Source organism: Trichosurus vulpecula, chromosome 2 (genome assembly GCF_011100635.1).
Source record: "Trichosurus vulpecula isolate mTriVul1 chromosome 2, mTriVul1.pri, whole genome shotgun sequence".
NCBI classification, from domain to species: domain Eukaryota; kingdom Metazoa; phylum Chordata; class Mammalia; order Diprotodontia; family Phalangeridae; genus Trichosurus; species Trichosurus vulpecula.
In genome coordinates, this window is record NC_050574.1 from 233,995,487 (window position 1) to 234,010,522 (window position 15,036).

At 38.7% G+C, this 15,036-nt stretch overlaps 1 protein-coding gene across 1 annotated transcript in view; it reads right to left on the reverse strand.

Moving 5' to 3' along the window:
* Window positions 1–15,036, reverse strand: part of TTN (titin) — a 327,155-nt gene that overhangs the window by 56,058 nt on the left and 256,061 nt on the right. The window contains exons 251-273 of the mRNA XM_036744026.1: window positions 14,700–14,999; window positions 14,296–14,598; window positions 13,893–14,201; window positions 13,473–13,754; window positions 13,077–13,376; window positions 12,685–12,978; window positions 9,627–12,593; window positions 8,922–9,242; window positions 8,527–8,811; window positions 8,130–8,429; window positions 7,469–7,771; window positions 6,549–6,824; window positions 6,147–6,446; window positions 5,748–6,050; window positions 4,829–5,128; window positions 4,423–4,710; window positions 3,520–3,816; window positions 3,133–3,435; window positions 2,702–3,007; window positions 1,569–1,856; window positions 1,182–1,472; window positions 801–1,088; window positions 6–593 (exon numbers count right to left, since the gene is read on the reverse strand). Of these exons, the coding sequence (XP_036599921.1) occupies window positions 6–593; window positions 801–1,088; window positions 1,182–1,472; window positions 1,569–1,856; window positions 2,702–3,007; window positions 3,133–3,435; window positions 3,520–3,816; window positions 4,423–4,710; window positions 4,829–5,128; window positions 5,748–6,050; window positions 6,147–6,446; window positions 6,549–6,824; window positions 7,469–7,771; window positions 8,130–8,429; window positions 8,527–8,811; window positions 8,922–9,242; window positions 9,627–12,593; window positions 12,685–12,978; window positions 13,077–13,376; window positions 13,473–13,754; window positions 13,893–14,201; window positions 14,296–14,598; window positions 14,700–14,999 (9,792 nt within the window). The remainder of the gene's footprint in view (window positions 1–5; window positions 594–800; window positions 1,089–1,181; window positions 1,473–1,568; window positions 1,857–2,701; window positions 3,008–3,132; window positions 3,436–3,519; window positions 3,817–4,422; window positions 4,711–4,828; window positions 5,129–5,747; window positions 6,051–6,146; window positions 6,447–6,548; window positions 6,825–7,468; window positions 7,772–8,129; window positions 8,430–8,526; window positions 8,812–8,921; window positions 9,243–9,626; window positions 12,594–12,684; window positions 12,979–13,076; window positions 13,377–13,472; window positions 13,755–13,892; window positions 14,202–14,295; window positions 14,599–14,699; window positions 15,000–15,036) is intronic.

Genomic DNA, 15,036 nt, shown 5'->3' on the forward strand with positions numbered 1-15,036 from the left:
CATACCAAATGGATGTTTGGCAACAATGGGCTCAGATTTAAGGCCCTCGCCTACACCATATTTATTTTCAGCACTGACTCGGAAAGTATATTCCACTCCCTCATGAAGCCTTGTAACTCTGAAGGTGGTTTTCTGGACAGCTGAGGCACATGTGACCCATTTGTTGTTTACAGAATCTCTTTTCTCTAGGATGTAGTTGGTAATTTCAGAACCACCATCATCCTTTGGAGGTTTCCACTTTAAGGTAATGGCATCTGCTGTGACTTCTTCAAATGTGATTGGTCCAGTGGGGATGCCAGGCTTCCCAACAACCTTTATGGACAGAGTTCCTTCCTTAGTGCCAACAGTGTTCTTCAGTGTGATTGTGTATTTCCCAGCATCAGACTTTTGGCAATCATATACCACAAGAGTTGTATTAACTGCAGTAGACTCAACACTAACTCTTGTGTCAGTTGGTAGAGGGTCTTCACCTTTCTTCCAGGTTACTGATGGTGTAGGTTTGCCTTTTATGGGGATCTTAAGACGGAAATTGCTATTTTCTTTAGCTAAGTAGCACAAATCAGGCAAGTCTTTCAAATCAAGATCAGGAGCCACTGTAAAACAGCACAGATAATTTATTATTTTTTAAGCCTAGATAGCTTGTTTTCCCCTAATTAACACAGTTTTAAAAGGAATTGTCAATGACTAACTATCTACCAATGAATAACAAATATATCTACCAATGAATACATTTTTTTTTTGAAAAAGAGCATATTGCAGATGAAAGTAAAAAGATAACGTATGTGTGAGGATGTGCTTACCAACATCATCTTTTGCCACAACAGTGATTTCACTTGGAGTTCCCTCTCCATTTTCATTCTCAGCTCTTACTCTGAAAGTATATTCCTTTCCTTCTGTCAAATCTTTTGTGGAATAGTTAAGGTTCAATGACCTCATGACTCTTTGCCACTTGTTCTCTTCAGTCATAAAGTCCACTATATATCCAGTAATTCGGCTTCCACCATCACTGCGAGGCTTTTTCCAGCCTATACTACATGATGACTTAGTTACAGATGTAACTTTTAGGTCCACAACTGGTCCAGGGGTTTCTAAAACACGGAAACTCTGGTAAGTCTAAGCTTCCAATGAATAAGTTAATACTGTTATTTACTACTATATTGAATAAAATCACATTTCCTCACCAGAAGCTTTTACAGCATCCCGTGTTTCTCCAGGATCACCAATGCCATATTCATTTTCAGCAAAAATTCTGAAGAAATAGGATTTTCCTTCTTCCAAATTAGATACTCGGAAGCTTGTTTTGGGACACTCGGTTGTCACCGTGGACCATGACTTTCTCTCTGCATCACGTTTTTCAACAACATAGTTTATGATTGGGCTGCCACCATCAATAATGGGAGGATCCCAAGTAACATAAGCTGAATCTTTGGATACTTCCTTAACGGTCACATTGACTGGTGGTCCCGGAGTATCTGGATAATATAAAATGAAGACGTACTTAATCATTTCAAAGGAAAAATATATACAATGGCTTCCCATTACTTTTCTTATTTTATACCCATACTTACCCAGCACTTTCACGACAATAGTATATTCCTTTTTACCACAGATGTTCTCAAGGGTCAAGATATATTTTCCAGCATCATACTTATTCACATTTTCACAACGCAAGAAAGTGTCAAAGTCTGTTGACTTGATGTCCAATCCTATCCTCTCTCGTAGGTTGACATTGGGTTTAGACCACGTTATCTTTGGAGGTGGACGTCCTCTTACTGGTACATAAAGTCTCATTGTAACTCCAGCACGTAATATGAGGGTTTTTCTCAAGTCAGCATCAAGATCTCCCTCAGGTGGAACTGTGGGGTTTTTTTTTGGTAAAAAAATTAAATGTATAAAAACTCAATTTACAAGATTCAACAACCTGATCCTTATAATCCCAACCAAACATCTCCTATCCTTCCTCTAATTATTTACATAGCTCTTATTACATCAGTCTTCCAGTATTCCATATGATCCTATAATAAGTATTTTTTGTGGCTCAGGGATTCCTCTTGTCTAAGGGAATGTTCACCCCTTATTTCCTATGTATGCTTACTACCCCTATTTTTATTCAAAGAAAATAGATATGTTATTCCTGGTTCTCATCCTAATTTTAATGATTCTTATCCCACCCAACTTTAATGAAAATAGTATTCTGTAATCTACCTATAATTATAATTTCTACTCTGCTGGTCTTTATAATTATTTCAGGAAGGAAGACAGATTGAGTACTATATTACCAAGTTATTTAAAATTGAAAAACAAGAAGAAAATTGGTTGAGGAAACATAATCTTAGGAGAAGACTGAAGTGACAGAAAGTGTGTCACTAAAGAAGCTAGTCATTGGCTTAAACAGAAATAAAGCATTTGTAAAAAGAGCAATTGACTGAGTTCTCTACAATAAAAAAAGGAGTCTGTTTCTTATCAGGGCAAACATACTTAACCCAATCCTCTGTCCAAGTTATGGAATTCTCTCACAGTCAGGAAAAGTTACCATTATCAACTGCAAATCACATTGCAAATCTTTGGCTTGCTACTACAGGTCTCTTAAAACAAATTCATAGAGTTTTCAATACTGCAGCACATATCAAGAACTTAAAGGTCTTTATTTCTAAAAATGTGTTCACTTAGCCATTTATCTTTTTTTCCCATTAGCACTTACTTAAGATGTCCTTGGGCACATGTTTGTCAGGTACATCACTGGGATCACTGTAGCCAATCTTATTGACAGCATACACACGGAACTGATACTCAGTATTTTCCATGAGGCCAGTAACATCAAAGCGTGTTTTCTTTAGATTCTCTGGCAAGTTGCACCTCACCCAGTTATCAGAGTCAGCTCTCTTCACCTCAACTAAATAACCAATAATAGGACTTCCACCATCATACGCTGGTTTTCCCCAAGAAAGACTCACAGAGCTTCGGGTGGTATCAACTACTTTGGGGAAGGCTGGCGGGCCAGGAGGATCTAGGGATTAAAAAAGAAAGGAAAAGAAAAGGAAGAAGTAGTGATTAGTACATCCTTCTTGTATGCCTGAAACAGACAAAAGAGACATAGGAAAGGGAATACTTTATTCTTCCAGTGAAACTTACATAGAGGATCCTGGGCGTATACTGCTTTAGAGGCATCACTGGGCTTCCCAGGTCCAGCTTTATTAATAGCTGTAACACGGAATTCATACTCAGTTCCTTCTTGGAGACCTGTTGCTTTTATAGTTCTTTCTATAACAGGTTTCCTGTTGACCTTGGTCCAGTTGACTGCCTGGGTTTCTCTCTTCTCCAGCAAATAGCCAGTGATGGGTGAACCGCCATCATCTGCTGGTGGTTTCCAGCTTACTGTCATGTGATCTTTTGTTATGTTGCTAATTACAGGAGGATCACAACGTCCCGGCGGGTCTGTAAAGATTCATTTGAGAAATTAGCTTCATGTTTTTAAAATACCTTAAATAAAAGGTAATATTTGTAGAAAAGTATTATTACCATATGGATTTTTAGCAACTGCTGGTTCAGTGAAAATTGGATCTCCAACACCATATTTATTTTCAGCACAAATACGGAACTGGTATTCATGACCTTCTATTAGTTTCTCCACACTGCAGCTGGTGATAGGAACATTGGGAGAGACTTGTGCCCAGTTAGGTCTGCTTGTCTCACGCTTGTCAACAATGTAGTTAGTAATTTCTGAGCCTCCATCTTCAAGAGGCGGCTCCCAAGAAAGCATTGCACGATCTGAATACATTCGATTGATTTTAACAGATGCTGGAGGACCAGGTTTATCTGAAAGATACAAGAAGGTAGAATCAAATCTTTGTCTTGATTATAAGAGTCAGAATGGCAAGAGCACTGAACTGGTGGTCCTAGGTTCTGACTTTGCCCACTAAAAACTAATTGTGGGACCTGGGGCAAGTCACCTAATTTCTCTGTTCTTTATCTGTACAATGAAGGTATAGGGCTAAAGGACTCAAAGGTCCTTTCAAGCTCTAAGATTCTGCAATTGAGATAGACTTCATCCTTTTTTGTTTTTGTTTTTATCATATATCATCTACTTATGATGCTTTGGCTATCTTTTGGCTGATATTTACCATTATCTTAATTAATCAAATATGACTTTTACTGTGCCTGGAATTCAGTCCCTCTTCATCTCCTCTATCTCAGAATCCTCATTTTCCTTCAAAGTTCAGCTCATGGATCACTCCTTTTGTCAAACCTCTGATTTTCCCCAGTTGTTAATGGTCTTTCCCTCCTCAAATTACTTAAACATGTGCATGTTTTATTTTCCCTTCCACCCAACAGAATGTAAGGTAGGGATTTTTGTATTTTTGTCACTGTATCTCAGAGCCTTGCACAATATTAAGTGCTTAATAAATATTGAATTTGAATTACCTAATACTTTCAGCTTAATAGTGGCTGATTTGGAACCACTTGCATTTTCAGCAGTAATAGTATAGTCTCCTGAATCCTTTCTATTTACACAGAAGAGTTCCAAAGTGCAAAGATTCCTCTTGGTGGCCATTTTTATGATATCAGATGGTGTTATAGGTGTTCCATCTTTCTTCCACGAAGTTGTTGGCATGGGTTTACCGAAAACACGAGCATCCAGGCAAACATTGGTTCCAGCTTTCACAGTGAGTAAAGATTTCATTTCCACACTCAGTTCTATCCTTGGAGGAACTGAAAAAAATAAATGGACTTAATCTCCACAGAACTAACAATGATGTTCTTCACATTAATAATAACAGCAGAAGGTAAATACAAATCATATATGTAATCTTCAGGAATAGAATCTTACCATTTTCTGCTAGGATGGTCACTGGATCAGAAGGTTCAGAAGGCATGCTGATATTTACAGCAGTCTTGGCAATGGCTCTAAATTGATATTGAGCATTCTCTTCCAAACCAGTAGCTGTATATTCTTCTTGAGGAATCTGGTGCGCTGTAGTATTGCATCGGACCCATTTATCTCCAGGAAGCTTGCAAGCTTCAACAAAATATCCAATGATTTTGCTGCCCCCATCATGCTTTGGTCGAGCCCAGATAAGGGATACACTATTCTTGGAAACATCAATAACTTCAGGTTTCCCGGGAGGATCTAAAAGCCAGAAGACAATTAGAAACGTGAAAACGTATCACTTGAAACACAGGAAGTAATTTTGCTTAACATCAATGGTGTCAAACTCAAGTAGAAACAGAAAGCCTTGTGTGGCCACATATTGACTTAGAAAACCACAAATTAACATTATCTAAGTTGTATTGCATTTTTATTTATTTTGTTAAACATTTTCCAAAGGCAGTGTCCCAGAGCTTTGCTGGCCCACATGTTCCAAATCTGACACCTCTACTTTACATGTAGCTTTTAAATAGCTCATCAAGATATGAATAACTAACATTTTAATAATCAAGAAATCACCACATATTTTGGGGTGCTACTATGTGTTTGATATTGTGCAGCGTACATTGTGTTTACCTAAAATAAGAAAAGGAAAATGTTATTGAGTCTAAGTAAAAGCAAGGGAATACTAGTCAGTGAGTCAATAAGCATTTATTAAGTGCCTACCATGTAGGTACTTAATAGGTGAGTGGTAGGTAAGGTAAGTGCTTACCATGCTAAGTGCTGAGACTACAAAAGAGATTTGGAAATAGATACCTAAGGTTTAATTTTTACTCATGGCATTTAAGACATGGAGAAAACAAGGAAATCTTTTACTCACCAACTGGCATTCTTGCTGTTACATATTCTGTTGGCTTGCTAGGTAAGCTGCTTCCAGCTCTGTTCAAAGCATAGATCCGGAATGAATATTCTAGACCTTCTACAAGACCAGCGCAAGGATATTCAGTAGAACGGACAAGAGTATCATTAGCCTTCACCCAGAGCAGACTGTTCCTTTCTTTGCGTTCAATGAGATAACCAGTAATCGGGCTGCCTCCATCACTATCTGGCCTATCCCACTTCACAAAAATACAGTCCTTGTTGACTTTTGTAACACGTGCATTCTTTGGTTCACTAGGAACATCTGGAGATGAAGAGATCGGCCACGTTAGTTCTTGCTTTGTTATTAGAATGGAAACAAAGAACAGTTTGTCATCCCTCCCCAAGAGAAAAAACCTACCAAATGGGAACTTAGCAAGCATTTTAGGAGATTGGAGTGGCTCTGAAATGCCAAATCGATTTTCAGCACGGACTCGGAAGATATACTCTTGCCCAGGGATAAGTTTTCCAACCCTGCAAGAAGTTTTTGTGACAGAGGCCAGAGCTGTGACCCAATCGCCTCGGCTTACATCACACTTCTCCACCACATAATTGGTAATGTTACTACCACCATCCTCAAGAGGGATATGCCACGACAGGGAACAGGCATCCGCATCTATCTCAGATATGTCAAATGGAGGCTGAGGTGGTCCTGGTGCATCTGCAGAAATACAAAAGACAGGCATGTAAAAACATGAAGGTAGGAGGAAGAAAGAGTTTTGATCCTGATGGCTGCATTGTTTTTAGCAAAAGCTTAACTCACCCATGACCACAACTTTGATTTTCTGAGTGTCTGACCCAGAACTGTTTTCTGCAGTGAGATTATAGTAACCACTGTCTTTTCTAGTAACATCTTTCAAGATCAGAATTGAAGAAGAGTCTGCTTTGTGGACTGCCAGGCGGCTAGATGTGACAACAGGTTCTTGTCCTTTTTTCCAGGTACAGGTTGGTTGAGGCTTTCCATACACGTGGGCTTCAATTCGGAGTTTCTTTCCAGCTTTAATAGTAACTTGTTCTGGCATAAGGATCTTGGGTGGCACTACAGTGCAATGGGAAAAGACATGAATTTATTGTAAGGTATGGTTATTTTTCACTGGGGATGCTCTAGACAAATGTGATAAACATAGGAATTTTGTATGATAGTGTATAAAATGTAGGAGATCTGGATTCTTTTCCTTGCCCTGTCACTGTGTAATTTAAGACAAATCACTGAATATTTCTGTGCCTGATTTTCCTGAAGCATAAAATGAAAGAGGTGGAGTCATACAGCTGATCTGCCTGGCAGTTAGATCTTAGTTATCATCCTGGATTGGTCACTAAATAACCTCTGGCCATAAGGAAATCACTTTACCTTTCTTCACTTATAATTAGCAGGGTTGGGCTAGGTAGCCTCTAAATTCCTTTCTAGCTCTACATGGCGAATGTGAGGATGTGTATTTGTTACTAGGGCTTTGATTTTTGTTGTTGGGAGAAGAGGTTTGGTAGACACAGGAAGGAGAAAAAGCAAATTCTAGTCAACTGAAAAAAAAACCCTAACAAATAAAACTTATGGTATACACTGTGACCTTGTCTCTGATCTATGATTATATGTAATAATCCATAAACTGAATTAAAATCTCCATCACCTTTTGTTACACAAATATGAAATGGGTGACATTAGTAAATGCAGTAATGACTGCTTACATAGCTGTTCTTTGGCTTCATAAACACCGTCAGCTTCTCTGGGCAAACTCACTCCAACAGCATTCCTGGCCGCTACTCTAAATTTATATTTCTTTCCTTCCTTCAGGCCAGTGACAACAAGGCTGAGATCTTTTACGATTGAATACTCCGTCCATCGATCTGCAGGTTGTCCTTCTTCCCAATAGCTGATAATATATCCATCGATCTTAGCACCCCCATCACGAAGTGGAGGCAACCAGGCTAATGTGGCACTGTTCTTTGTCATTTCAGTAACCTCAAGCTTTCTTGGTGGATCAGGTTCACCTAGAAAAAAAACCACAAATAAGGAAAATGTGTTAACTTAGTCAAAATACTTTCTTAGTGCCCAATAGTGCCAGATAGAATTACTTGCTTCATGGCATCTCAGCACGGTATATAATATGAAAGCTAGAGGAAAGTATTTAAATTTCATTTGAAAGCAAATTAGAAACTGACAAAGGGCAGACTTAAGTAGTCCTTAATTATAAGGAATCTAGATATTCATTACATCATTTTGGCACCTATAAACTAGCATTTTTTTTAACTTGAAAGCATCTGAGTTTCAAGGTATACTCACATTACATAAAGAACATTAATGTACTGGGAACTGGAATTGATATTAAGATACAAAGACAATACTTACTTAGGGGATCAGATGCAAGCACTGGCTTGGGAATGTCTGTTGGAACTCCAGGACCATATTCATTGACAGCAGTTACTCTGAAGAAATATTCATTTCCAGGGACAAGATTGGTTACTTGGAAACTAGTTTTCTTAACTTCTGGTGTAACTGTTGACCATGTCTTTCTTTCAGCTTCACGTTTCTCCACAATATAATGTGTTACTTGGCTTCCACCATCATTTTCAGGAGGTGCCCAAGAAAGATGGCATGATGTTTTAGTGGCATCTGATGCTTTTAAGTCAGACACAGGCCCAGGAGTATCTGTAAAAAAACCGCATAACAAAATATAGCCTCTCCTCTTTGTCCTTACTAATTTGAAACATGCTTTTGAAGAGGAAAATGCTTTTTGGCAACTTACCGAGGACTCTGACATTCACAAATACAGCCTTTTCTCCTGCAGGATTAACAAGTGTCAGGGAATATTTGCCTGAGTCATCTCGTGTAGAATCAGGAATGACCAGGAAGGCCATAGTGTCAACCAAATCAACTTGTCCTTTTCTGACGACATTATCGATACCCACTCTTCGCCAAGTGACTTTAGGGGCAGGCCGCCCTCTCACAATGGCAAATAGTCGAATTGGGCATCCTGCTCTGACGACAACCAACTTTCTCATACTGGCATCCAGATCAATTTCAGGGGGTTCTGGAAATTGCATTGAGATGATTAATTCACTTTTTGGAATGTGGGATATGTGGATTTATGTCATAAAAATTTTCAACAGAAATAAGCGCATAAGTAAAATAAGTCATTACCAAGTATTTCTTTAGGTTTAATAGCATCTTTTAGTTCAGCAGGACGTCCAATGCCAACTTGGTTTTGTGCACAAACCCTGAACTCATATTCTTGGTTCTCATCCAGACTGGTAACTGTGAATTCTTTACGAACAAGCTGTGCGGCTGCATTGCACCTTTTCCAGCCTTCATCAGGAGATGCATCTGCGATTTTAGGTCTCATTTCCACAACATATCCAATTATGGGTGCACCACCATCATAGACTGGCTTTCCCCATCCAAGAGTAATGGAACTCTTGGTAGTATCAACCACCTTGAGATTGGTTGGTGGACCAGGTGGTTCTGAAAGTACATTACAAAATTAATGTTACAGCTATATAATAATATGTCACTACTATAAATGAAAAGTTAATGTAAATAATTTCTATACAGTCAACTCTCAATTATTCAAAGGTATATTATTCATTTTGCCCTTTCCTCTTTTTCTGCATTGCTCTGCAGTTTTTTTTTAATGAGCAAGCAGGCAGGAAAAAATAAATAAAACAACTAATCAATTTTTGTCATTTGTTAGCAGCTCTGTCAAAAGATTTGGTTTCTGTTGAAATTATTGAGAAAAGATTGGCTGAATTTGTCTTTGTAATTTGTTACAGACTTAATTTACTCTTGTTATGCCTGTCTCTAAATTAAGAGTTGACTGCAATTTAATAAGAGAGGAGAGCATAATACCTATTGGGTCTTTTGCCACTACTGGCTTTGATGGCAAGCTTGGTTCTCCAATTCCAATTTCATTTTCTGCCTTGACACGGAATTGATATTCATGTCCTGGAAGGAGATTTTGAACTTTCATACGTCTTTCAGGGATAGCAGTCTTTGTAACAGGAACCCATCGAACTGAATGCTTTTCTTTCTTCTCCAGAATATATCCTGTGATGGACTTTCCACCATCATATTCTGGTGGATTCCATACTACAGTCATTTCTTCTTTGCTGACTTTAGTGACTTCTGGGGGATCAGGGCGACCAGGTCTATCATATTTAGTTTTAGCAATGACTGGTTTACTCTCTGTTGGTGGACCAGTGCCTATCTTATTCTCGGCCCGGACTCTAAAAATATATTCATTTCCTTCAATGAGACGAGTCACTGTTGTACCAGGAGTGAGGACATTAGCAGAATATGTAGACCAAACCATACGCTTGCTCTCACATTTTTCTAAAATATAATTTTGTATCTCACAGCCACCATCATCTTCTGGTGGGTCCCAACGAATTGTGCACCTATCACTTGATACATCAGAGATCTTCAGATTTCTCACTGGACCAGGCTTATCCAAAACATTTACAGTTGCATAGGCTACAAAGCTGCCAGCTGTATTTGTTGCTGTAATCACATATTTACCACCATCACTTCTCTTTGCTTTTGTGAGGGTAAATTTGGATGACTCTGTATTTGTATCAATTTTGGCTCTTGGAGATCTGGTTAGATCTGTAGCATCTTTGTCCTTGGTCCATAAAACTTCTGGGAATGGTTTGCCTCTAACCGCTGCCTCAAGCTTAATAGTTTCCCCTGCTTTGACCGTAAGCACTCCACTCATTTTCAGCTCAAGTACCGGTTTCTGCAAATCTTCCTTCACAACAACTTCCTCTGTCTTTACCCAGTCACTTTCACCACCCTCATTCTTTGTTTGAACTCTGAACTCATAAATCTGGTTCTCAACACATTTGTCAACCATATAATGTGTGTCCTTAATGCTTCCTTTATGCACTCTTTCCCAATCAGCAGAGCCCTTCAGTCTTCTCTCAACATGATAGGATAAATTGGGACTGCCACCATCATAATCTGGTCTTCTCCACTTCAGGTAGACAAATGTTTTTCCCTTTTCTGCAATATGAAGGTTTTCAGGTTCACCTGGCCTATCAATGGGATTAATAGCCAGAATGGGAGTTTTAGTTTCAACGGTTGGCCCAACACCCACTTTATTTTCTGCACAAACACGGAAGTAATATTCATTGTTGGCCAAGAGGTTGGCTTTAACTAATCGCCTAGTAACATCTGAAGCAACAATTGACCACCCTTTCTGGTTTGGTTTACGACATTCTACTATAAAATTGGTAATTTCTGAGCCCCCATTATCCAGAGGATTTTCCCAGGAGACTGTGCAATTCTCTTTGGTGACACTAGTTATCCTCAGATTCTGGCAGGGTCCTGGTCTGTCAAGGACATTGACAATAGCTGAACCTTGAGCATGCCCACTGCTGTTCTTAGCTGAAATGATGTATTTGCCATGATCACTTCTAACAGCTTCTTTAATTTGTAACTCAACACGAGGCAAATCATGAATTAGGTCAACCCGCTTTTCTCGGACCAGTACTTTGCCTTCCTTGGACCAAGTTATATCTGGTTCAGGTCTGCCTTTGACCCTAGCCAGAATGCGGATAGTTTGGCCTACTCTAACAGTAATGATATCGCGACAAGTCACATCAAGTTCTACTTCGGGAGGATTAAGAATGTCCTTTGCAATCACAGATTCTGCTAGTTCTCGTGGCTCTCCTTCTCCCACAATGTTAGCAGCCTTGATACGGAATCTATATTCATTTCCTTCAATTAGTCCAGGTACCCTGTAGGCACATTGCCTAATGAGTTCGTCTTTATTGATCCTATTCCACTGTGCAGTGCCTGGTTTCTGACATTCCACAACATAGCCTAGTATAGGACTGCCACCATCACTAAGTGGCTTTGTCCAGACTAAATCAGCGGTTTCTTTAGTCTTGTCCTTCAGTTTTGGATTAATGGGTGGTCCAGGTGGTTTGATGGGTCGACAGGCTTTTATGGGATCAGAACTTGGAGATGGATTGCTTAGGCCTGCAAGATTTTCTGCAAAAACTCTAAACTCATATGTATTTCCTTCGTAGAGTCCAGTCACTCTAAACTTTAAGTCAGCTACAGGTGTTTTGTTGACCCTTACCCATTTACCAGTCATTTCTCGACGTTCCACATAATAGCCAGTTATTGGACTGCCACCATCAGATTTTGGTAAGGTCCAAGAAACTGTTGCAGCATTTTCAGTAATGTCTGTAACCACTGGTTTGCCAGGTGGAGATGGGGGATTAAACTTATGTTTAGCTACGGTAGGTGTGGAGTCAAGAGGTGGACCAACACCCATCTTATTCTCTGCTCGAACACGGAAAATATATTCATTTCCCTTTTGTAGATGGGGGACTTTTAGCTTAGTCTTACTGCTTCCTGCAGAGACAACACCCCAAGTATCTTTTCTAGTATCTTTTTTCTCGACAATATAATTTATTACAGGGCTTCCTCCATCATCTTTGGGTGGTCGCCATGCAATAACCATATGTTCAGGGGTGACATCAAGTATATCAATAGGACCTGTTGGTGGTCCAGGAACATCAAGAACAGTAAGATGAGCTGCTACTGTTCTGCTACCAGCTGCATTAGAAGCAGTGATCAAGTATTCCCCAGTGTCTTTCCGTAAACAGTTTTTAATTGTAAGTACTGATGAGAAGCTGTCAGTTTCAATGTTATAGTGGTCGTCTGATTTAATTTCAATCCCATCAGTTGACCACTTTACGGTGGGAGTAGGTACACCTCTTATAATGGCAGGGAATCTTGCCGTGGTTCCAGCCTTTACCACAAGGCCTTCAATTAGTTTCACATCAAGCTCCACAGATGGAGGTACTAGAAAATAAAATATACAAAATTAGAATTTGATTTTCAAGTCAGACATTATTTAAAAAAATAACAGAATAATTATGTCAATAAACATTACCTAGTTTTTCTTGACACTCTATTGGAATAGTTGTGTCAGGAAGACTAAGGCCCACGATATTCTGAGCTTTTACACGGAATTTATAGATCTTCCCTTGTTGTAGGCCTGTAACAACACACTCTAAGTTTGTCACAGTCTTAAATTTAATCCAGTCTTCTGTACCATCTTCTTGATATTCTACTAAATAGCCAGTAATTGGAGAACCGCCATCACGATCTGGTTTATTCCAAACCAGAGAGACTTCATTCTTGTCAACATCCACATGATGCAAGTCCTTGGGTGGCCCTGGGGGTTCTTTTTAAAGGAAGAAATATGTGGTGAATAAGGTAGCCAAAAAAAATGGAACCAAGAACATTAGAATAATTTTTTTTACATGTAAAAAAGCAACTTACGGAGAGGATCCATGGCCTTGATAGGTTTAGGAGTTTCAACAAATGGACCACGTCCATACTGATTCTCAGCAGCTACACGGAAGAGATACTGATGGCCTTCATTGAGATGTTTAGCAAGATGACTCTTCTTCTTGGATGTAGTTGAAAGAGGTGACCACTGGGCAGCGGCAACATCTCTTCTTTCCACCACATAATTGGTAATATCTGAACCACCATCATCAAGTGGTTCTTTCCAGGTAAGGTAACAAGAATCCTTCCTAATCTCACTAACTTCCAGATCTCTAGGTGGTCCAGGTTTATCTGAGAAATATTAAATATACGATTATTCAAATTACTGAACTCATATTAAATGCTAAAAAAATCATTATTTAAGAATGTTCACATTAGAATGATTACCTAGTACAACAACTTTTACTGAGACTGTCTTTGAACCTGCTGGATTCTCCACTGTCAAAGAATAAGTTCCACCATCTTCATGGGCAGAGTTACGAATTTCAAGTTTACTACCAACTGGTGTAACCTCGATTTGTGCTTTTATAGGAACTTCTCTATCTTCTTTTTTCCATGTTACTTTTGGGAATGGAACTCCTTTGATGATAGCACTAAGTCTTAAGGTATCTCCAACCATTATGTATTGTTCCCTTGCCATATTAGCATCTAGAATCAATTCAGGAGGTTCTAAAAGGAAAAGAATTATTTGATGAGCATAATTTAAGGAATATATTTTATAACTAAAATGAAATTTTATAAATAAAATAAATTTAAAATCATTTAATAAATAAAAATAAAATATATGTATGGGGATATTTCACATACCAAGTCTGTCTCGTACTAACACTGGCTCAGGAACATGAGCTGGGTCTGATTCCCCTGCTTCATTGACTGCCATTATTCTGAATTTATAGGTCTGACCATCCCGAAGACCTGTGACTTTATATTTTGGTTCAGGGCATGTCTCTGGAGTATGATTGGCTCTTTTCCATTCTTCATCTCCAACTTTCTGGTATTCCACAATATAGCCCAGAATCTTGCTTCCACCATCATGACGTGGTGGTTGCCAAATCAAATCAACTGAATTTTTTGTTGTGTCTACTGCTTCAGGGTTAATAGGTGGACTTGGTTTAGCTATATAAAAGACAAAAAAAAATCAAACAATATCAAGACACAGCTTTAAAAAGTTAACTAATGTGAAAACTGAATAAATGTTTTGATATAGTACCAATTGGATCTTTAGCAAACACTGGTTTTGAGGGTGGGCTTGGATCACCAACACCAATTTCATTTTCTGCTGAAACTCGGAATTCATATTGACATCCTTCCACAAGATCAGGAACCCTAAATTTGGTGTATGGATGAATAGGCTCTCTGGAAACTCTGACCCATTTTTTAGACCTGGTTTCCTTCTTTTCCACAATATATGTTGTGATGGGCTTGCCTCCATCATATGGTTTGTTCCAGGTTACTAATGCAGAATCTTTAGTAACTTCAGTAACAATTGGTTGATCTGGTGCAGCAGGAACGCCTAAAGAAATATTATCATGATGTGTTCAATATCCATTCAATATATCAATATCAATATATTGAAATAGTGAAAAATTAAAGAATAATTGCTAAAATACATACTGAAACGATCCTTGGCTTTCATTGAATCAGACACTAATGGATCACTTATGCCATAAAGATTCTCAGCATATATGCGAACAATGTAGTCCTTTCCCTCAAGCAATTTAGGGACTTTACATGTTGTCTTAACACTTGCTGATGTTACTGGAATCCACACATCTTTGCTTATCTCCTTCTTCTCAATGATGTAATTAGTAATTTCACTTCCTCCATCATCTAAAGGAGGCTTCCAAGAGATAATAAAATGATCTTTGTGTACTTCATCGAAAATAACAGGTCCCACTGGAGGTCCAGGACGGTCTGTGGAAGGGAAAAAAAAACCCCACAGAATATAGAT